General features: G+C 30.0%; 1 protein-coding gene across 3 annotated transcripts in view; it reads right to left on the reverse strand.

Annotated features, from left to right (window-relative positions):
- Positions 1-23,693, reverse strand: part of LOC126847069 (zwei Ig domain protein zig-8-like) — a 131,521-nt gene that overhangs the window by 80,220 nt on the left and 27,608 nt on the right. For all 3 annotated transcript variants that reach the window (XM_050587294.1, XM_050587215.1, XM_050587135.1), the window contains exon 3: positions 12,997-13,077. In XM_050587294.1, the coding sequence (XP_050443251.1) occupies positions 12,997-13,077 (81 nt within the window). The remainder of the gene's footprint in view (positions 1-12,996; positions 13,078-23,693) is intronic.

Consider the following 23,693-nt stretch of genomic DNA (forward strand, 5'->3'; position numbering starts at 1 on the left):
ACATCGGCTCCTACTGTGCCCCAGCTCGCTAAGCAACCCGATAACGGCCGCCGGTTGTCGAGTATAATAATATTATATCAAAAATGTAAAAACCGATTAATTTCCCGGTACAAGGTTCAAGGTGGCGACTGTTTTAAAACGCATATTATGGCTATTCTCTTTTGCGCGCCTAAAACAACTCGGTAATCCGGCATAGGCGCGGTGGCGCCCCTCCATTAGTTAATAACCGTCGACACGTTTCTTTAGTGGCTTTTTTAATTACATTTGTTTTGCTCGTATCTTAAAAAACAAAGAGACAGTGCATAGCGTTGCCGTCTGTTCGAGGTTCGCACGGTTCCCGCTGTGCTGCTCGCTCGTTTTTGCCGTTCTGCAACACTAAGAAAAATAAATACAAACTCGATGATCATTTTTGCCCATTCCAAGACGTATAATATTTACTTGCCTCGAACCGGATGTGTAGGTACACTGTCTAAGTCGTTTCGGTTGAATTAAATAAAACCCCTTAAGCCGTATGAAATGTAATAATATAATAATTGTATAAGCTTCGACCGTATTACTATAATACCATAACATTTCTCGGCAGGGTTAGTTCACCATCTGCCCAACGTGTGTGTTTCGCGTCACATTAATAATTAATAACGGCACCGTACATACATGCATATTTATATAATAAGCGTGCACTCTGGCGCAAAGAGTTTGTTCATTAATATAATACTCCTTGGCAGTATTTCGGTTCCACGACTCTTTCGTTTCTGCATGTTCAGCGTGTTCACGGTTGGTTCAACTGATTGAATTTCAACTGGGTTCACCTTGAACGGATAAATTCGCCTTCGTGCTTGTGGAATATTATTCATGTAACTCGATTTTCAAAACGACAAACGACAGAAACGCTGCGGGCAAATAATATTATGTCATCCAACTTTTATACAACTCAAGACGGGCTTATTATTGGACACGTGTATTTTCGAAACCAGCAATAAGCAATTGTGGACAATTTTCACAAACACCAAAAAATTTCCGTCAGACGGGCGATTCATGTGTACTACAGTGTGGCCACTTAAAAGTAAAAAAAACGGTTTGACATTATCTATTAGCTGGTTTTAAAACTAGACGAAGCGTCAATGTGGCATTCATCAATTTCTGTTTTTTTTAAACGACGTTTCGAATTTTTTATGATATTTAAAATATAATCTACACCTATAAAATATGCAACTCATATTTAACGGATTTTTAGAGCGATTTTGTGAAAGACATAGCTTGGATACCAGTCACTTAATTAAATTATTTCTGGAATGTTAAGATGAGTCGGCTGTTTTTTTTTTCATAGCAACTTCCTTTTCCTCTGTCTATTTCTTATATTATATTCAAGAGCTTTGTTTTAGTTTTCTTCTCACATGACATACTAAGTGATTCGAGAAGCACTGCGCGAGGTCAAGTTAAATATTTAATTTGGCATCAAATAACAGTTAATTCAACATCTTTCAACAAGTTTATTATTTGAACTAATTTATTTACGTGAGTTCGCTTCACGACGAACCATCTTAACAAAGAACATTAGGTACATCTAATGCAATTCGTTGTATTCCCGTTTAAACGTTTATTTTTCACGTAATAGCTACTCTAAGTTTAGTGAACTAAATAAATGGGACTTTACTCCGTACGGCTCTTGAGTAATACAGCTTACTTATGCATTAATTCTATGGATCCAATTATTTTTATCAGCATTGAGCGTATTCTCTGTAGACTCATCGGAGATTACTTACTTCCAAGTATCTAATTATTGATCGATTTTGACTTCAATGATTAGTAAAACACGCTTTGGAGTTTAACTGCACTAAAACACGTCTTCTTATATTAAACTTCCGAAAATTTTAAAGGGTTTTCCTCTAAACATTACATGAACATTAATAAAATCCTCACTGTCTGTCGCCAATCGTGTGACTATGGTTGTTGTTTTTTTTTTAATTCCCATACAAAGGTGTTAAATAAGTGCTAAATACTGAATGAGGAGCCATACATTATTAAAACGGATCAATTTTTCACATAAATATTTATTAATATTAAAAAATAATTCAAATTTCGATCAACTACAACAATTAATATAGTACTTTAATCAATTATTGTCCACATTTTTCAATGTTTACTATTTTGGTCTATCACTTCCTAGTTTATTTCAATAGTTTGATTTAGAGGTGTCTATTTCACGTGCAGTTAAAAACACAGATAGCCGTGTTCTTATCTAAACGGGGTTTAAGCTTACACTGAATAGAACATAATACATAATTTAAAACAAGGCCATTCGAACATTAAATTTACGATTATCTGAACTTTAAATACACGTGTATTCTAAAACACGTTACAAATGATAAGCTCTAGTTTGATTTAATACTACAAACCGACAACACTATATTATGGCTTTGCCGAATTCCAAAGAGTCATATATAATGGCTATACATCTATATGTTTTTGTAGTATATCTTGTTTGTAAATCCATTAACTAATACAGGCGTCGAATGACTATTACTCAAGCAAACGGTGTAAATCTTACATAATGTGCTCATTTCAACAAAATTGTTCTTATATTTTGTTACTGAAGTTTGTCCTAACGGTAATTAACTTATCGTTATATATAATTTTTTAATTCGAACTTTAAAACAAATACGATATTTTCCCTAGAATATCATTATTCGATTTCGTAATAGGTAGTAGGGTTTTGTGTGTTAAACTCATGGTCTGAGTGAATATTGTAAGTGATAGTATAAATGAGCAAATATACACTGCATGACAAAATGCTAAATGCAGAGTAATTAAAATGTATATTTTAAGGTTATTAGTACAAATAACACCATATCAAAATATAATTTTTTATTTTTGATAAGATTTTAATTTAATAATAATAAATTTTTTTGATTTTTTTTTCGTGACAAAAAGCTAATAATTAACATAATTGAGCAACAATTTTTAATATATATTAGTACTTAGTTGAACCTCCATTTTTCTTTATGACTGCAAAAATTCTGTTGGGTATAGTTTCATACAATTTTTTTAATGACTTTATAGTAATACTAGCCCAAGGTTTTTGAATTGCTTTTTTTAATTCGTTTACTTGTCACGTTGCTGACGTAGTTTGATGATTATATTATCAATTTGTATTAACCAATGAAAACTAACTGTCAAAATTACAGGTCACAGGTCTACAGGAATTATTATTAATAAAAGTGATAAAATCACTCTCAAATAAACGCTTCGATACTAATTTTTAAACTTTGCACCTCACTATAATTCTTTCTTACTTTGCTGGTTTATACTGTGCTTGGTTTGAAATTTACTGGTTTAAAAATAATAAATACTGATTCGCATCGAAGCGTTTATTCGAAATTGATTTGATCACTGTCAGTTGTAATAATTCCTCTAACCCTGTGACCTCACCGTCCCCACTGTGCCCCGGCCACACTGTACTGGCTTTTTATTATCTTATTATATATTAATATTATTTATTATTCTTATTAAAAAAAAAGCAATCAACGTCAAACTATTTCCACTTTTTAGACGGTTTACGGTCGACCAGTTTAAATATATTCCGCACGATTTTACATTTAGTTTTATATATATTTTTTCATTCCAGGTGTCCGTTCCGTTAGATAAATCTGTCGATTAGCATTGTTGTTCGGGCGATCGTCTCGTCCATTATTTTCGTTACCGAGGCAAAGTGGGCCGCGACGGTGGTGGCGGAGAGAACAATTTGATATAATAGGAATTCAACTTTTAACCGGTCATATTCAATGGGATCGTAGAGCGATACGGAAAAACGAAAAATATTACAGGCGGCGCACGATAAGCGCACAGAGGGGTCCGCCGTTTTTCTAAAGAGTTCTCCGGATGCTGAAGTTGGGCAAGCCGTCATCCATCATTTCCATTCGCCCGTAATGCATACACACACGCGCGTAAATAAATGAAGATAAATTAAAGACCTCTTTGCCACGCCAATTCAAAGACGAATAATAATTGTCCGCTTTTGAAAATACAAACCCGGCCGACGACGATACGCGCACCGCCTCGGCGACCAAATGAATATTAAACGACCTATGCAAAGATACCTGATCCTTGTGTCGGCCCCGCTGTTGGCGACCGTGACCCGATTTCTATGAATATTATGAATACTGTTACTATTTTCACCAATGGTAGTGATTGCAAGGGGTTGAACTAGTTTTGGCGAAAAACACACGCGGATTTTGTAATAGGAAAATAATACACTGGAAGTACCGCTAGGTACAATAGTGCAGTTTTTTTTTTTAAATTTTAAACTTAGTTTTTCCTACCAATACATTTCCAATTAACTACACAGTAGAAACGTCTCTTGCCATATTATTGCAAAACTACCTTCTATTATGTTATGACACAAATAATATTATACCGGTTACCCGTGGGACTTGTGATTCATATTGCGTTCAACGCGGATAACACATTTCATCACGGCTAATCATCAAACGTTTTGTGTAAATAATTCCTTAACGCTTCCAGTAATAAAATACAATTTTTCTCTCTAATTTTCGGTTAGTAAAATTATTAGTAAAACTGCTCAGCTGTTATTATTATTTAATGATATGATTTTACAGCTAACAAAAACAATTGTATTTCACAATTATGAATTGGGTAAACATATTATAAATTTATCAAACAGCTAGATTTGTTATTAAAAATGTAATAATACCATAATTATGTGTAATCAAGAAATACGTCATAATAATATTACAGGCTGACATTGACAGACATTGTGTTTGGCTATTCGACCCAATCGATATTTATATACAAAAACTATTGTTTCAATAATAGAATTAAAGTTCTATTTTTAGCACGACTTTAGGAAAGTTATTTGGATGCATATTATATTTTTTACATGGAATTTGATTCTTATAAAAGTTTGAAGGTTACAATTAATTAATAATTAACAATCGTTCATACAATTGTGTTTTGCAGATGTTTTTAAGTTTATACTTAAAGTTAAGTAGTACAAATGAACGAGTTTTATAAAAGCAATCACAATTTACATTACAAATTTTCATTAAATCCTATTAAATAAAATGTATTTTATATATTGATTGTACTAAATGATGACAACTTTTAATCTAACACTTTATTTTTAAATAATATTATATAAATCATAATTTAAAGAACATTTCGATGTTTCTAGTTTATTATACGAATATTCAACAAAATAACGTTTTATTTTTAGTAAACTATTTACACAATTGTAGTTTTTCTAAGTAGAAATAATTTCCGTAATATCTGCAACTGCCGTAACATACAGCTACTGCGCTAGATATATAGACATCTTTGGAATATTATGCAAACTTTCTAAATAACAGTTTAGCGGTCACTTGGCGAATTAATTATTAACTGGGAGACAAGTAACCTGATTTACAAATAACCGAAAGCAATCTATAATATCTAACTTAACTACAGGCGGGTACTCGATTATAACTTTCTGCTCAACAACTAATTACACGGTTATTGGTATAATTAAGTAAATCTGTTATGGTACTACAATATATAGAGCTTTTAATATTTCATGGACCAGCAAAATTGTTGATGACAAGCTAAAATTATAAAACAATTGACATAAGTAATATCTTTTTGTTTTTATATCGTACAGTATTTTGTACATAATTCATGGTCATAGTAATTGTATCCCTTTGGTAACAAGATTAATGCGAGTGAAGTTTTAAAAATTAAATCACGCGAATTAAAAATATTTTAATATTCTACAACTATAATGTAGCATTAATATATGGGTCGGGTGTCTCTACAGTAACTCACATGTAGTCCAAAGCGACACCTCAAAACATATTTTATATTATATGCATTTCATTATTATACAAGAGTCATGGTCCTGAGGATTATTTAGTACCATGTTGCGCACATATACCGATCAGTATTTGCCAAGCGTCACGTCTTGTTCGACGAATGTTTCACATATTTCTCGTTTCTTTTAGAAAAGTTTATTAATTTACTTTCACGTGTCGCACTCCCCTGGCGTTGTTTCTTCCTCCGATATAACGAATCATTAATCTACAAGCCGTGCCGTGGGCAAAACACAACTGATGTTGTAGTATTTCTATCTAAATGCTGCGTCGAGCACTTTCGTTTGCTAAACTTGTCAACTTCAACGCCCCAACACTAATTGTACCAATCAATTACCGGTTGTTTAACTACTCCCCGTCAGAATTAAGTTGTGGTCCAACTCGAAAAACAGATTAATTGTCAAATATTTGCTATACTACAGTGTCACGATTCGGACAACACTTGTTTAACTAGTAGCTTGTAATTCAACTAAGTTGAAATGTGATTGAGCCCAACAACATAATTAATAATTAATTTTAGTTCAAACGAGGAATTGAAATCAGTAACCCGCTAAGAGCCAACAAGTTGATTTTGAGTTATTTACGTTTTAAAAAAAAAAAACTAAAAACCCTTGATGTTCATCATACCGCGCACAAGCTATTTGTCCAAATTTGTTTCAACTATCGATCATTTTGAATGGCCGAAATATTAAGTACTTAGGTTTCTGTTTTTCATGTTAAATAACGGGTATGAACGTTGAAATACTTCACCCGTGGGTGTTTTATAATTCTTCAATTTATAGTATATTTAAGGTGCATTGTAGATATTGGCAAAAGGTTGTTGAAATGATAGACCCAAGTCTTGATATATGGTAATTGCGACGGTCACCGCCGAATGGTTTATTTACATATTATTATAATTTCAAATGCACTTCACATGGGCTCAATCGATATCTATAGCCCTCACTACTATTCCATTACCAAACATTTTATTACACGAGCTTTAGGAAAACCTTGAGAAGGTAGATCTTCCTAACATGGACATAAAAAAACTACACATCCATTCTTGTCAACAATCGACCTGAAGTTTATAAGTTTTATTGAAGGACATCAGTCACATCAGGTTCTGGACTGGGTAATTGAACAAGTATTAAAGTTCAATCTTAAACACCAGTATACGCTTCTCTGGGGTAAATATAATTATTAATAGCTGCAGTTGTTACTTGTATTTTATGGCTGAGAGAGTAAAATTGTCGAGCACCTTGTTCGTTAACCATGAATACAAACTGTAGTTTATCATTTTCTGACTAAATATATTATCACAATCTTCATGGGATATTATAATTATTGCCGAAAGAAACCCGCAAACATTTTATTATATATATGTATATATATACAGGGTGATCCAAATGGTGTAAGACACTCGTATTCTCAGAAAATATAAATATTTTGAACATAACTTTTTTTCCTATTCCTTATGGTTCATATTTTAATTTATTTTTCAATACGTGATCATTTTTAACTTCATCCCTTATACGTTAAATGATTAATGACATAATTTTTCTAAATGAGACCAACTATGTTTGACTCTATTTATGTGTAGTATAAAATTAAATTTTACTACTGAATTTTTATTTTCATCACTGGGTTCGTTACTTATTACGTTGTACAATGTACATATTTATAATGTTTTATCAATATTCATTCGGGTTTTCAACTCAAGTAGCATGTTACTTCCTATTAAATAATATTACTATCGATCCCGCCATAAAACCGATAAACAGACATTAATAACACTCCTTATTTTTTTTAATATTATATGGAAAAGCAGTTTTTTACCTATCTATACCTTGACAGCTTATACACGTCTCGTCAATAATTGTTCAAACATAACATTTAATTTTATACTACACGATATATATCAAGTTAAAAATAGTTGGTTCCATTTAGAAAAATAAAGTCACTAATCATTTAACGTATAAGGGATGAAGTTAAAAATGTTCACAGCATTGAAAAATAAAGTAAAATATGAACCATAAAAATAGGAAAAAAATGTATTTTCAAAATATTTATATTTTCTGAGAAAATGAGTGTCTTACACCAATTGGATCACCCTGTACATCATTCGACGAGAGACCACTATTTTAATTAACAATTATTTTTTCGGTATTGTTATTTTAATTTCGCAACAGCTACTTCAATATATCACTTAAAAGCTCGAATGAGATTTTATTTACTCTTAAAACGATATAAAAAAAAATGTTTATTAGTCGAGTCAGATATTGTTGAAATTACTTAGTAAGCGTAAAACTGTTTGAAAATAAAAAAAATATGCTAAACGAATATTAATTATTAATTCAGTGTTATTTTATAACCCATTTAGTAGTATGTTTACAAAAGCACATTATTATTATTGGAGTTGATTGTACAACCATGTATATTTTATGTAATTTCCACTAATGATATTGACATAATCAAGGTTTTTTTAATAAAACTAATTCGTAAAAAACTCTTGATAATGTTTTATTGTTATATTTGATCTATGTTTAACACTTAACACTACACTTTGTTTCGATATAAATTATAAATCCATGATTGCACATGAACTACTAAACTACATTGATACCAGTTTATTAACATAATAGTTTAAATGAGAATACCTTGTTCAGTAGTAGCAATAAAAGTAAATATGCACTGGATACTTAAGACAATTTAAAAACGCTTTCACCATATATTTTTCTACATATTATATTGTTAATGCAATGATAAAATTCAACAAAAAAAAAAATCTTTTTTTTCGGCTTATAAATACAATTTAGTCGAAATAGGCTCAAGGCTGTTAGGGGAGATTCAGCATCTTAATCATAATAGGGAACTTATTTTATGAAACGTCAGCTAGAATTGTTCCAATAGTTAACGTTGAAAGTTACACTATATTTTATCTTAAAAAGCTTGTCCATTTTTACCTTTCGACCTATTTAAAGATGTTATAATTAAAATAAGTTATTAAATTATATTGTAGGAGAATACATTTTTATAAAAATAATATTATATAAAATGTTGTTTAAATGCCATCAAATTATTTTTAGTAAAAGAAACACATTTGGAAATTCATAGTACTTAAATAACTTTTGTAAACAATACTTATAAAACGTTCAGTTTCTTGTCATTTTTAATATTTTTAAAATAGCAACAAACTTTAAACATTTTTTTTTTTTTGGGTGTTTACTGAAATAATAAAATATCATTTACAAGTAATGGTTTTCTAAAACTTAATCACTATTTAGGATAAACAAAAGTAAAGTTTATCGTTTATAATAATATATTATATACACTTTTCATAGTATAAAATGTGTTATAAAAAGTCTTGAATAATAAGAAATAATAATTCAAATTTTACTTGATGTAGTTTATCCGTCAGATTTTTTGAACTGTAAATACACAATGACAACTTACACGAGCGAAAAGTTTTAAATGGTGATTTTTTAAAGACACAATTACACATAGAAAATGAAAACAACATATTATGGCATAAGCTATTTGTACGCAAAAAGATGGCATTTGTATTTCAAGTAAAAATGATGCAATATAATAATGTAATGCGTTACATTATTAATACAAAATAATAGAGAAATTTATATTTGTATAGTTAATTATTATACAATTAATTATTCATTATCTGGTTGAAATATTTAAAAAAAGGCAATGGTAGAACATAGACAATGTTATAGTCTTTATTATGTGAACATTTGGTTTCTTAGTTTTGATTACAACCTTTATGAAATTAATTCGCGCAAGGCAGGTCTTTTGGAGAAAATAACAGTTGTGTAAGATTTTAAATAAATACTTAAAAAAATCCAATATTTAAACGCGAGGGTTTAAAAGAAAAACGAGTCTATACTAGCGTACTAAGTATATTAATTTATCGAAAATGAGAAAAATATTTCAATTTTGACTTATTTATTTTACTGTTTCGCTTAAGGAACTTACAACAGTGGCGTAAAACACAAACATCCTTGTAAGCAAATTTAAAAGCTGTAGTAATAATTTACAAGATAACGTTATAATGACATGAATTTTAATGTGGAAAAATCCACCCCCTCTTAAAAAAAATTCCACTTAAGCTTGAGAAACCAAAAAGACAGGGGAATCTTTTGACAATTAGTAACGATAAATTTATAAGCGACGTCAAATAAAATAAATGCACGCTAAGCTCTCTTATAAAAAATGAGTTTTCTGTTTTTTTTAAAAATATAATCAACTTTTATTTTGTTTTTACTTTTTTGTATCTAACGTAATAATATTACTTACAGATTTGAAATAACTTTTTCTATAAAATTAGGAAAAATTATTAGTTAAATATTTGAACTATAATAGTGACTCATTAAAAATTTAATTCCTGATTATTACTAAAAAAAACGCGTTTTTTATTTTACCAAACAACATTAATATTAGATATTTAAAATATTACATAACTGTGGAAAAGATTTAATGTTAGTGGTTTTATATAAAAATTTACATTTTAAACGACACGAAAAACACACTTTACAGAAAACGTATACTAGTAACAAATTTTAATTATACTGTTAACAATTATTTGGTGAGAGCTAAGTAAAATGCGATAAAAAATATATAACATTTTGTTTATTTTTTTACCAGTACGTGCTTGAACTAAATATTTTGTTAAATTAATTGTTCCTTATCGTTTTAACCAAAGGCATTTTTGTGTTAATTCTGTATTAACACTTTTCCAACAGCCAATTTACTTGATTTTATATTATTTTACAGGAGCCATTTGTCTTGTTTGTTTATCGGGAAAAGTATTTATTTTATTGTCGTCACTTTCAAATAATCCTATTTAGATCTGGTTAACCAAAGAACGGCTATTTGTCATTGATGTCTTACCTTGGCAACGACAAATCGAATAAGTTGTAAAAAAGGAATTTTCAACCATAACTTTAAATATAATTTATTTCGTGTGAAAAAAGAAACGGTATCGCGGTTGTATTAACTTTCAATGTATACACATTTTATGTTTTTAACTTATTAAAATTAAAACTATTTTTTCCATCCAAATGTATTATATAAAAACAATATTATAGATTTCTTTTGCGGGTTAACAAAATGTTTTATTACTTTTAAATATCTTATGATATAGTAGATTTAATAAACTCATTAATTTCATAGCTAATATATTTAAATTCATGTGCAGTGTTATCAATAAACATATTATAAAAATAACCAAGTTTTTTAATAACTCATAGCATACAGCAGAAAAATAATAAAATGTACCCACATTAACACTTATATTTTTACTCGAAAAACTCTATTGTTTTGTTATTACTCTATTCACATGCTATATTGTTAAAGAGCAAAGCTCAAAAACACGTCATTAATTATTATCTGTAATGTACAAAAAAGAAAAAACTAGTTTTGATAACATAAAGCTTGAATTTTTGAAACAACATTTTGCACTTAATTAACGTCCTACACGCCGTCCTACTACCAAAGAGTATATAGACGATCTAAGAGTATATAGACGATCTAAGAGTTTAACATGCTTAGTAGTTTATAAATTATAATATAAAAATAAATACTTAATCATTTTAATTAGTTAGGTACTTCTAAAAGCACTTGTGTTTTTTTTTATATTTATAAAATTAACTGCTATACGGCTTTTGCATTTTTTTTTTTTTACTTCCGTTATAATATTTTCTATAAAACAATACGTGGCCAACACATATTCTTTATAATATTATGGTCCAACCTTTTATTCTCATATCCATTTATCACAGATGCGACGGGTCTGAAATGAAAGTGGCCCAAAAATAACGATAGTTCTCGGTTCCGGCAACTACATAAATGTGTATATGATGTATGTAAATGTAAAAAAGAAAAGAAAGAGACAGAAGAAGTATCTATAGAGATTCGGGTGCCGTTACAGCAATCCGAGCTTCCGAATGGACGTTTTCAGCCGTAAAAAAATAAATGTTTTTGATCCATTTTATATAATATTATATATATATATATATATACATACATATATATACTGTACATTGTACTTGTATATACATGTACATAATATTATACTCACTCTACAGTTCGGGATTAGGCAAGGGCCATTGCTCTTTATTGCCCTTATCGATTGAAGCTGTTACTTTTATGTACAAAATTCTCAAGGTCCACAGGTTTAACTTTAGCAGGCGTTATAATAATAATAATATTTCATTGCGAACCGCTCCGGCGAGTGGTCTGTCGCCATGATCGACGACGCGCGGTAACGCACAATAATATTATTATGAATTATTTTTGCCGGGTTACCGATTAAACCATTAATCTGTGTTTGTCGGTTTGCCCGGCGAATTGGACGCCCAGGTTACGTTTGATGACTAGGGGAAAAAAGCCAACGGCGGTTATAATTATTATTACTATACACAATACAATAGACAAACCGTCGATGGACGGTAAAATAAAAATAAAAAATATTATGGCAAAATCGATCGGTGAACTAATAAAACAAATTAAAAACAATATTCCCAATAGCCGAATTAATTTAAGTCGGTCGCTATACTTTATATACATATATAGGTAGATATTTTATTGTATTTCGTCGGGGGTATAAACGTATAAAAAAAAAGTAACCCTGCCCGGTCGGTTTCATTAACGTCGACTTTAATGATTGCCGCCATAACTATCTCTCTCGTGTCGCAATAATATAATACAATAGATTGACGAGGCACACGATCGACCGGCGGGGAGTACCTATGGCACGCGAATCATACTTGTTTGCGTGACCGGGCCGCCTCCAATACTCCGGAAAGTAAGTACAGTAATAATAATAATAACTATAATTATTACATGCTGGTGTTACGCCTCCAAAACACCCGGGTCGTCCTTTATCCGTTATAAATTTACTCGTTTAACGACAAAATTATGTGTGTATTATTATTATTATTATTATTATAATTATGTGCACCATATTATTAATGCCGTACAAACTATCGCAAAACCGTTCATAGGCCGGCACTTAGCGGAATTAAATCGACTGCGGCACCGCGGTGCGAAGAGTAGGTAAGCCTATAATAGCCGGTGCTTAAAAAACTATGCGTGTATAGGTATATTATAAAAATTTAAAAAAAACGCATGATAAACTCACTCGAATCCAGACGGTTGATAGACCCTCCGCCGACTGAAGCGTAGCGACTGTGACGTCTGTCCGAGGCCCGTAGACAGGATACTAAAAAAACAAAAATGATCAGATTGTAATAATTTTAAACAATAAACTTCTTGAAAATGACAGATTTCCGACAATGGCTTTTTTCAAGGAAAATATTACACAGAAATGATAAAAAAACTTCTTTCTATGCAATTAATCCTTTTGACCTTAATTTTATACTTAATTGTTTAGCCATTTCCGTAATCAAATCTGTTCTCTTATATATTTATGAGCCCGGATTTGTATTCTGAATAATTAATCTTAAATCATATGTTTTTTTATTGTAATTACCGTTATCCTTTGTATCTAATAATTTAAAGATTAATATCATTTTTAGTTTTAAGATTTTAATAGTTGAAGAAATATATAGTTATAAGCTAAAATGTCAATAAAAAATCAAAATTATATAAAAATAAGAACTTTATTTATTTACCATAGAAAATAAATATTGAATTTTATTGTTACATTATATGTATCAATACAGATTTTTTTTGTATCTACAGATTGTATTGTAATATTTGTTTGCTTATAAACAAAAATAAGCTGAGTAATGAACCAGGAATGTGTTTCTTGGCTTGGTAAAAAAACTTGATTCCTAATCACTATTTTTTGACACTTTATGTTTTTACTTTGGCACACAACCGGAAAACCGACAGTTTTTAGCGTTACTAAAAAACCTAACGCAAATATCAGATGATTTATCTGATTAGATAAGAAAAATAAAAGATAAGAGATTAGAAATAAAATGTCTCCCGTAGTTGTGGACTCGTGCGCAAGCTGTTGTAAAGGGATGGGGATAGTTTTGGACATTGTGGTATCGTGTGGCGGGCTTTTTTGTTTTTCTACGTCAAAAAATATTTTACACTTAAATCAACTAGTCTTGTATGCTTAAGTTTGTGAAAACCTTATTTGCTATGAAATTAAATAATACAAAATAAAAATCTTTTATCTATTAATACTTTTACTAAAGAGTTTTACAAGCAATATTATGAGTGTAAAATTTCAATAGCACTAAGAACGTGCTAGACCCCTACTCGTGTGAGCTTACAACGACTCCTGTTTTTTTTCCATTTTACACTGCGCACTATTACACTCACCAACAATAATTTATATTTTACACATAAAATATACTGCTACTAGAACACGTATTATAATATAAATTTGCTCTTGCGGCTTACACTATTTTAAAAAGTAACATCTTTTTACCTTTGTCCTTAAGTGTTATTTGGTATAAAATGTATATAATATATTATACATACTCCTTACAGTATTTTTAGTTGTAATTTTATGTGTATATTTATAACGCCATGTATTACAGTACTTAACCCGCATTCCTTTATAACAATAATAAAACACTATGTAGTTATAAAAAGTTACCTCTTATAAACTAGGATTACTTCTTTACCTGCGTAAACTTAGCAAAAATTATTTCTCAAAAGTTAAATTAAATTATGAAACAAACAAGAAAATCGTAAGTAAGAAAAACGATATAAACAAATTGGATATCCTATATTAATAAGACCAATTATTTAATTTATTAAAAACGAATTGCCTGTGTACTCGCCTAATCCAGTTAAATTTCCATTATTCAGTTCTGTATTAAAATATTGTACAGATAACTATTTTTCTACATTTCTTATTCAGGGCTATACCTTGTTTGGAACAAAAAGCATTTATGGAAGGTAATAGTTCTACATTTTAATAAAGGTTCAAAAATAAATAATCAATTCAACCGCTTGATGTTTTTGAATCATTTTTTTTTTTTGTAATGGTAGAAAGAAACAATCAATTTTTCTCACAGTTTTTCTATTTGAAGATAAAATGCATAACAGTATTTCCAACGTACAATTGAACATGGGAAAATCACAGTTATAAAAATCGTATTACGGGGAAGATTTATGTAAGGGTACAAGCGTCATAAATTACAGGTTAAAAAAAATAGGAGTAAGTGCCAAAAAAATGGTAAGTTTTTGTTGAATTCATATTCATTAAAAATATATGTAAGATTTCAATGCTACAAGTGTCATCGATGTAACATAATGTGGAATGGAAATATATAACAACCTCAATTCTAAAACTTTAATAACGACCGAAGCGCCTTCGTTAAAGTTAAGAACGTTTCCAAATTTTATTTTTGTTCTCCTGAAAAGTAGTAAAACTGTCGTTCAGCCCCATTTGCCTCTTACCAGTCAATATATCATTTGACAAAAAAATACTACATCAAAACCCAGGTTTGAATCCAACAAGTATAACATCGCTGCAGAGATTCAGACTAAGTATGATTAAATTAAATTATGTATACTGTAATGGATGTGCAATTCACATTTGTCAACTGAATAATTGATCCAAGCGCGCACTGATGGGAATCTAACTAAAGCCATTAAAGTATACAGTCAAAATATATACACCGTTTGGCTTTATGTGAAGTATACAAACGGTGGACGGGTTTTTTGAACTAAATATAAAAATCGGTCCGGTTGTTAATGAGCTTTTGCAGGTCCATTAGAATAAGATTAGTGTGATTGTTATTTTTATACTTACATATTACTGCTAATATATAACATTAATAATGTATTATTTTACCAGTATTGAAAACAGATATTTTTAAGAAGTGAAACAATTTCTATTTTATGCTTTTCGATACGAACGTACGTCGGCAGGAGGGTTTTAGTATTCCAGACGATGAACAGAAGAAATATGCATAGTCAATATTTTTTTTAGTTTGACGCAATGCGATCGATAACCTATGCTATGGTTCTCATTGTACTTTATGTAAGCAGCTAATATATTGTACTCTATAAATATGTATACTAATCATTGACCATCCTCTGTTTGTTCTCGCTTGCTAAATAATAACCCTCCAGAGTAAAATTTTTAAAAAAATGTTCCACTTTTTCTAAATTAAATTATATTGTTTTCATTTTTAACTGTGATGAAACCATTAGAAATTTAATTTGCTCGAGAAATATGATTTTAAAATATGACAAGAACGTTCAACTTTGTTGACAACACTTTTAAAATTAATTACTTTATCTATCCTTATAGACAATATTTTGACCGTCAGCCTTTCATTGTTCTGCTATCATCAACACTAATTATAGAGATATTATAGAAATTAAAGTTAAAAATTAGAATGATCTAATCGCATAAATTGGAAAACTTAAAATATAAAAACTAATATATTTTATGACAAAATGTTATCGATTCACAAATATTATATTTTAAACATTATGAATCATTAAATATTTTTATTTTTACAAATCAAATTATGTTGTCAAATTTAAGATTTGAGAATTCAATTGACTAAAATGTTTGAATTTATAAGTAACCATTTTCTTAATTTTTATGTTATAAAGAAAATTAATTGTAGATATCTTCTTAATACGAGTATATCTATAAAAAAAAGAAATTGCATGTTTCTACCAAACTTTAGTACACGACGACGAATTTGTCTGTGATATTACCTGAGAATGACAGTAAATTTAGCTGTATTTATAGTGTAAACTATGTTTTCTAGAGTTCGTATTGTTTTACTGGATCTAAAAGTTTACAGTACATTTTTGAAGAACTCTATTATCTCCATTATCGGGCAGTTCGATTTGAGTTGGCTTCAAGTTGGTCTCACCGAAAACCAATTTTGGTTACCACACTGCACATTTACCAACATATTAATATAATGTATTTGTGTACTTGCGTTTAATAATAGTAGTACAACGGAAATTAGCCAGCGGCCATAAGATTAAATGGCCCATGTTATTCTTAAGATTAGTTTAACCACAAATGATGTGTGGCTGAGCAAGTTCCGGCAATTTTGAAAGTTAAACCCCCCCAAGATGGAACACGACTACCATTTACCACGCACGCATGCACCTATTCAAATGAGTTTCCACACTAAACTTTAGATCCGCAATTTTCCTTATAAAAATGTTACAGTCGTATAAAGTTACCTCGTTTATTTATTATTATTATTTTAGTTTTGCTATTTCAATTTTTTCTTTTCTTTTTTTTTTATAATGAAAAAGGTACCGCGTATACGTGTCTCCTGCTGGCAAATTTAAATCTTCCCATTGTACCGGTTATTACCGTTACCGCCGTTTGTCGGGATCACCGCACTGGGTGGGTTGCAATGGATTTTTCCCGCTAATGAAATATTCATGAACGCGTCGAGATAAAAAGCCGGACCACCGTGACACCTGAATAAAACGTGATCGAATTCAGGTGAGTTTTTTCTTGTTTTTTTTTAATTAACCAGAACGTAAAAGATGAAAAATACGTCATGTCGGCCATTGATTTTTGGTAAGAGAAGCAAAAAAAAACATACCCACATTTGATATAAACTGATAATCTTAACGTACATTTCACGGTATTCTATATATTGTACTACAGGCTCAATAGTGGTTGTACAAATAAAAATAAAGAAAATTATCTATACATTTATAAGGTAACTATTTATGCCATGTTATAAATATTTAATAATATGAAATAGTATATAATTTGTATCTCTACTAAAACGTTTAACTAAAAAGTATCAATATATATTTTAAATGTGTGCCCTAATAACTCTAAAAGTGTACCTACCAAAACTTAAAAAAATAAATGTCTTTTAAACATAGCCACAATAGTTTTTCAAATGGTGTAATTATAACTGATTCAGAGCCTACTTCAGAGGTAAACTTTTCTACATATTGGAATATTATTTTAAATAATTTTACTTAATAAAATATACTAAAAGTATAATAACTAAAGTGGTGAGAACCAAAAGGATACAATTGGTTTTTAAAAAACTTTACAGGAGAGCTAAAAAAAAATTGTACCAACACTTTAACGGAGATACGTTGTGATTTGTGAATTAATAGATGTACATGTTAAAGTTTATGCGTATATTCGCATCATATGCAATCATATGACTTGTTAATGATGCATGTGGGCTGTAAGAGGAGGGTTCGACGGATGTATATTGAGATGGATATACTTTCAGTAAATTATGTATTGAGAAATATAATAAAGGTTCGTTCACTTGGAAGCCTTAAATTTCTAGCCATAAAGTCACTAACCCTTAAAGAAAATCAATAACTTCAATTATTAAATGATATTAAACAATGTATAACAAAATAAACTAATATTAGAAACCATTAGATTATTTTATTTTTATTTTTACTTTTGACTATGTTATTTTAGCATTTAACAGAATTTAGTTTTAAAAATTTTAACTAAGAATGTTTAGTTAGAGAGTTTTCATCTAATTTGAGTTACATGCCATAATGCAAAATGTTTATACTTAGGAAGAACTCAAAGCATGATCAATCGGCTTGCGCGGGGAGGTCCTATTGACTTTCTACTTGATTCTGTGAGCTTCTTATTAGCTGGTCAACTTTCTGATGCTATTAAAGAATAGTATACACATATAGTTAAAAAAGTAATGAACTAATTAAACGTTCGTGGGTTTATTTCATGGAATAAAGTCAATCACTATATTATACTATTCTATACTATAGTTAAACATTATAATTTTTAACATATTGTATAATATATTATATTAATCTTCATTATTTTGATAAATATATTTTATGAATTTTATTTTTATATTATGATACAAAATGCTAATAATTTCTATATGCTTTTCAAGTTCCAAGCATTAAAGAGGTTTCTAAATGTTTTTATTGGCATGAAACGTTACGGTTAAAGTTTTATGAACAGAATTGGTAGGCGAGAGTAGAAAATAGATTGGATTATTTTATACTGGGGCAATATATACATATTTTATAATATCATCGTGTATCGTCCGCCTCGTGGATTACGCGTTCACAATTTATTGTACCTTGTTCTCCACAAAAAACCATAGCTATTATTTTAGCATTAATAACAACCACGTTAGAATATTTAAAAAAATACAAACGGATTTTAAAGAAAAAACAAATATTTGGAAATATGATATTCTGGTTAATGATGTCCTTGCAGCCTCTAGTATCAAATTCCAAACATTCAAAACGCCATCCATACCAGCAGCAAACATTTTCTAATATTTACAAATTTTGTCAAACATGTTTAGTGTTTACATTACAAATTATAACTTTTAAATTATGACATATTTAAAATATGTTAAAAACATGTTTGATGGCATTTTGAAATATAGCAAATACACTACTCTCCTTTTTCCGCAGTCGGGTGAAAATAATTGTTTTGTTGTTTGGCCGTTGATACCAGCCACAAAGTACTAGCCACGCCTATGATTATTTTACTCATTGATGTGTTTTCATGTACGGCGATCAGTTTGCCTATCTCTGCGCAGATGTGCAATTAAATGGTTTGCACGGCAAGCGGCTGCTTTCGGTCGGTGCTTTTTTGCGCGTTAACGGCCGTAAATTCCGACCGTATGGACCGCGACCATCATCAAAACGAGGTCGTAAAACTGGTATCATTGCCGTCTTCACTTCTGGTCCACCCTCAGCCCTAACCGTTACGTTGTTCTTGGCTTCTTTTTAATTTTATCGCACCGTGACTCATTAAAGCGAGCACGTCCTCCGCACAGGCGGCCGCTACACTGCAACGGCGATAACGCAAAGTGCCATAATCCGAGATCAACACCTAAACGGGCGGCCGGATTAAGACGCTAATGGTCGGGCAAGCGAAAACACGTCTTCCCGGGAAACCGGAAGGGTAAAAACGGGCGTACAAAAAAGAAAAAAAAAACAGTTCAACGATTGCGCCTATAGCCGCTACTGCTGCGAATCTCGCATCTTGCCAAAGGCACCCTCCGACAATTTGTCCGTACGCGCCAGCTTTATTATCATCCGACCTACCCATAGTATCCTGTTCACCACTATGGCGTATACCATTTTACACAGACGCGCTGCTTCGGTACCACGGAACGCTACCGTCTGTTTCGAAGATATAAATTTTGAACTCCGGCAACATCACCTCCCCTCGGCCGGGACGATTTCCTTTTTTTTCTCAGTATCTTTTTAACGTCTCGCGAACAGCAATTGTACAGCAACAGCACAGTACTGCAATGACCCAACCGTCTGTTGTTACGGGTTTCCGGGACCATTGTATATGTAATGTATTTCAGCGCGTTTACATACATAGAACAGAATAAAATATAACAAAATTACTCGCAGCTGTATTGGAAACCGGAACACTGCGCGTTTGGACGTTGCTATTGAAAGTCATAAGTCACCCGATAAAGAGTGGTATACTGAAAAAATAATATTGCGACGCGATATTTGTTTTCATATAATTATTCATTATTATTATTTCAAAAAAAGAAACAAGTCTAGATTTGCTTAAGACACATTTCCCATTCGTGTGTACAATAAACCATAAAAAAACACTATTGAGATTCACACAAGAGAGTTTAAAACACATACGAGCGCCCATATTTGTGCCTCTATTTTTGAAAATCCAATTTGCTTACAATATTATTCAAATTGGCCCAATAAAAAGTATGAGCCTGTTTTTTTTTTGGTGTCAATGGTTGATAATATAAAAGTGAAAATTCTCTGAACTTCTAAACTCATTATATGTTGGTTATATAAAATATATTTTTAATTCGCAAACTAATGGGAAAAACAGACACGGTTAAGTATTTAAAAACACATGATGCTCTACAAATGTTACAATATATTTTAAAACTGTTGGCGCCCGTCCTTGATAAAATTGATTTGGAAAACTCAAAACGTATAATATAAAAAAGGTGCACTCAGAAATATGAAATCATAAAAATAAAGTGTCATATTGTATTTGAACATAATAGTTTCTACAATGATAGCATTTGATTTGTTTAACCGTCGTACGTAAAACGCGTTTGAATAAGAAAACTAAACCTCTTTTAAACGTTATTACTACCATGTATAGATATATAAACAGACATGCGATATTACAGCAAAAATAATATGCTAACAGTCCTTACTCCTTGCGGTTGTCTACTCAAATACTAATGTATTTTTGATTTATGTTAGTTTCATTTTAGCGGTACCTACCTACCCTGGTAACGACCATATTATTTTACCCGGCCTGCGTCCGTCTTAATATCAATAAAACGTTGTGATTTTGTTAAGTCTTAACAGTCGTTGCAATAACAGTTAAAATACCACGGATTAATATTTTACGCACGAATGGAGTTAAAAGATAACAACAAGCGTTTTGGCTCCGGTCCTAAAACGGTCGTCTCATGTAATTATTAATAGAAAACCTAAATAATGTTACCAAATTAACGAGTATGATGTTTATATCTGCTAAATTATAATGATATTTTGTTTATAAAATTATAACTTTTATTTATTATTTTTATTAGTTAAGAAATAACTGACAAAATAACTCCAACGACAACAGTATTGATATTGTTTATGTACTTTAACATGCAGGAACGCTGTATTTATTCTTCTTATTGAACGTAGTCCATTGTGAATTTCTAAAGTTGCTTATGAACTTTATTATAAAGTTATTTCGTGCTGTTTTATGCAATGTATTTTTCGGAAACCTCTCAATTATGGTATTAATTAAAAGTTGAGACTTTCAAATGCTTTTAAACTCAAGTTCTTGAAGCTTAACATAAAATATATAATTTAAATGTACGTGTAACTGACAAATGCATTTGGTTATACTTCAAGGGATACAAATTTACAACATAATTTTGTTATATATAAAGTATATTTTATTAAGTTGAAGGGTAAAAACATTACAGCAAAATTATAATACTAACGACGAATGTTAATTATTGTCTTTATACTTATAAAAATATGAAATGACAATGTATCAGTAAAACTATGCTGGTTTTACATACAAAAACATATTTATTTATAAACAAATTTTGTATCGCAATATTGTAGAAAAATGTACTCATTTTTTTGGTTGACTTTTAATAAACGAATTGTCTGTTAGCATTGACATCTGTATCGCTTTAATCGTTATACTGACCAACTGACAAAAAATTATAGATAAGTTATAATAACGTTTTTGTGGCCAACCCATATTCGGTAATGCTTGACATCTTTGATTATAAGCCATGTGGTTTAGAGCGATTGCTACAAAAAAAAAAAGAGCTATCATTTGGACTGACTTGACCATATTATATTTACGGTATCATATTGATTCCACAGTCTTACTTTTTTTCTTAATATAATCTTCATTCTTTATAATGCTATCTATTAATTTTTAAACAATACTTATTTGAAAATAAATACTTTAGTGTTTATTCAACGGAATATTGTAGTTTTTCTTGAAATATATTAGATAATTCATACACCCATCGGTCAGTGGCCAGTCCTGTATTATAATTATCCTAATTAATTTAATTTACAGTAACTTTATTTATATAATTTAAAAACTATGGAAGCCATTGAAATCATTTAAATATTTTAGTATATTTACAAATGCTCCATAATATGGAAACTACCTCATGCTGTATAAAACTTATTAGTATGGATAGTAAATAAATTATTATAAATATTAAAAATAAAATCTCTCTCAGCTTTTTCAAAAAAAAAAAAATCTCATCTTATGATAATGTTTTTAAAAAAAATTGTAAGGCAAAAAAGTTGTACGTGCGAGTTGCATTTATATTGTTGTTGTTGACAGATTGAAAACATAAAAAATATCATTTGTAGTTTCTGAAGAGTTTTGAGTAATGAATAACAATAATATCGTGTTACCATCATTAGTACTAATGAGGATTAATATTAACACAGTATAACACTTTCGATTGTAATGCATTTCAATAGCAGAAAGAAACTTTGAATGAGGTGTCGCTATAGTGAACACGTTGTATACAACACTCTAAAAAATTATAATACTCTCACTTACTCGTTAACTTCCCCATTTCTAAATTAATAGTTAAAATAAAACTGTCCACGAAGGCTGTATAATTGCAGCTTTTAAAATGTACAGTGTTTTATTTTATTTTTTCCATATTTCTGATTTAATGTTTGGTAGGATAAGTTATTGAGCTCTTTATTATCATTAATTAGGTACTAATTAATTTAAAATTATTCATTTGTAGCTGTGTAGTTTTATATCACAAAATACTTGACAATCCAAATAATCATTTCACCAACTCACAATGCCTTTTTATGGCACAAAAGAAATTGTCCGGACCTTGACCTCCCTAGATTACGTATAATAGTCAGTAATCCATTTCCTTTTTGTCTTGGCTTTATAATCTTTTACAAAATAATTTATTTCTTATTTCGTCGTTCTTTAGGTTTTAACTAACTAGCCATCTAGTTCTTGTGGTAAAAAATAGTATTATTATCTCTATTTTTATCTTGTGTGGCTATTTGTCTGCTGATAACCATCTACTACTCATAACTCTTACTCTTTTATATGCTACAACTCTAACAATTGTGCTACTTGAAGGTTGTTCTACGAATTGACGATTTATAACATGGACCATTGCTGTATTATAATTAATATATAGTAATATTATTTAAATCTTTTATATAAGTTACCAATAGCTGCTGTTTAATAATTTTTTTTTCAGTTTCTTTCTCATTTTATAATTTTATTGTTTTTTTTATCAAAATCTTTATTATTTGGTATAGAAAAATTGTATTATTTTGATTCTCGTGTTGCCGGTAACTTTTCTATGATGATTTACTTAAAATATTCTTTTGATTATTTTAATTTCAATAATTACAAAT

This window comes from Adelges cooleyi, unplaced genomic scaffold (assembly GCF_023614345.1).
Source record: "Adelges cooleyi isolate 19-005CV unplaced genomic scaffold, UGA_ACOO_1.1 ACOO_flye_CR_arks_rails_tigmint_CR_PRNA_1, whole genome shotgun sequence".
NCBI lineage: Eukaryota > Metazoa > Arthropoda > Insecta > Hemiptera > Adelgidae > Adelges > Adelges cooleyi.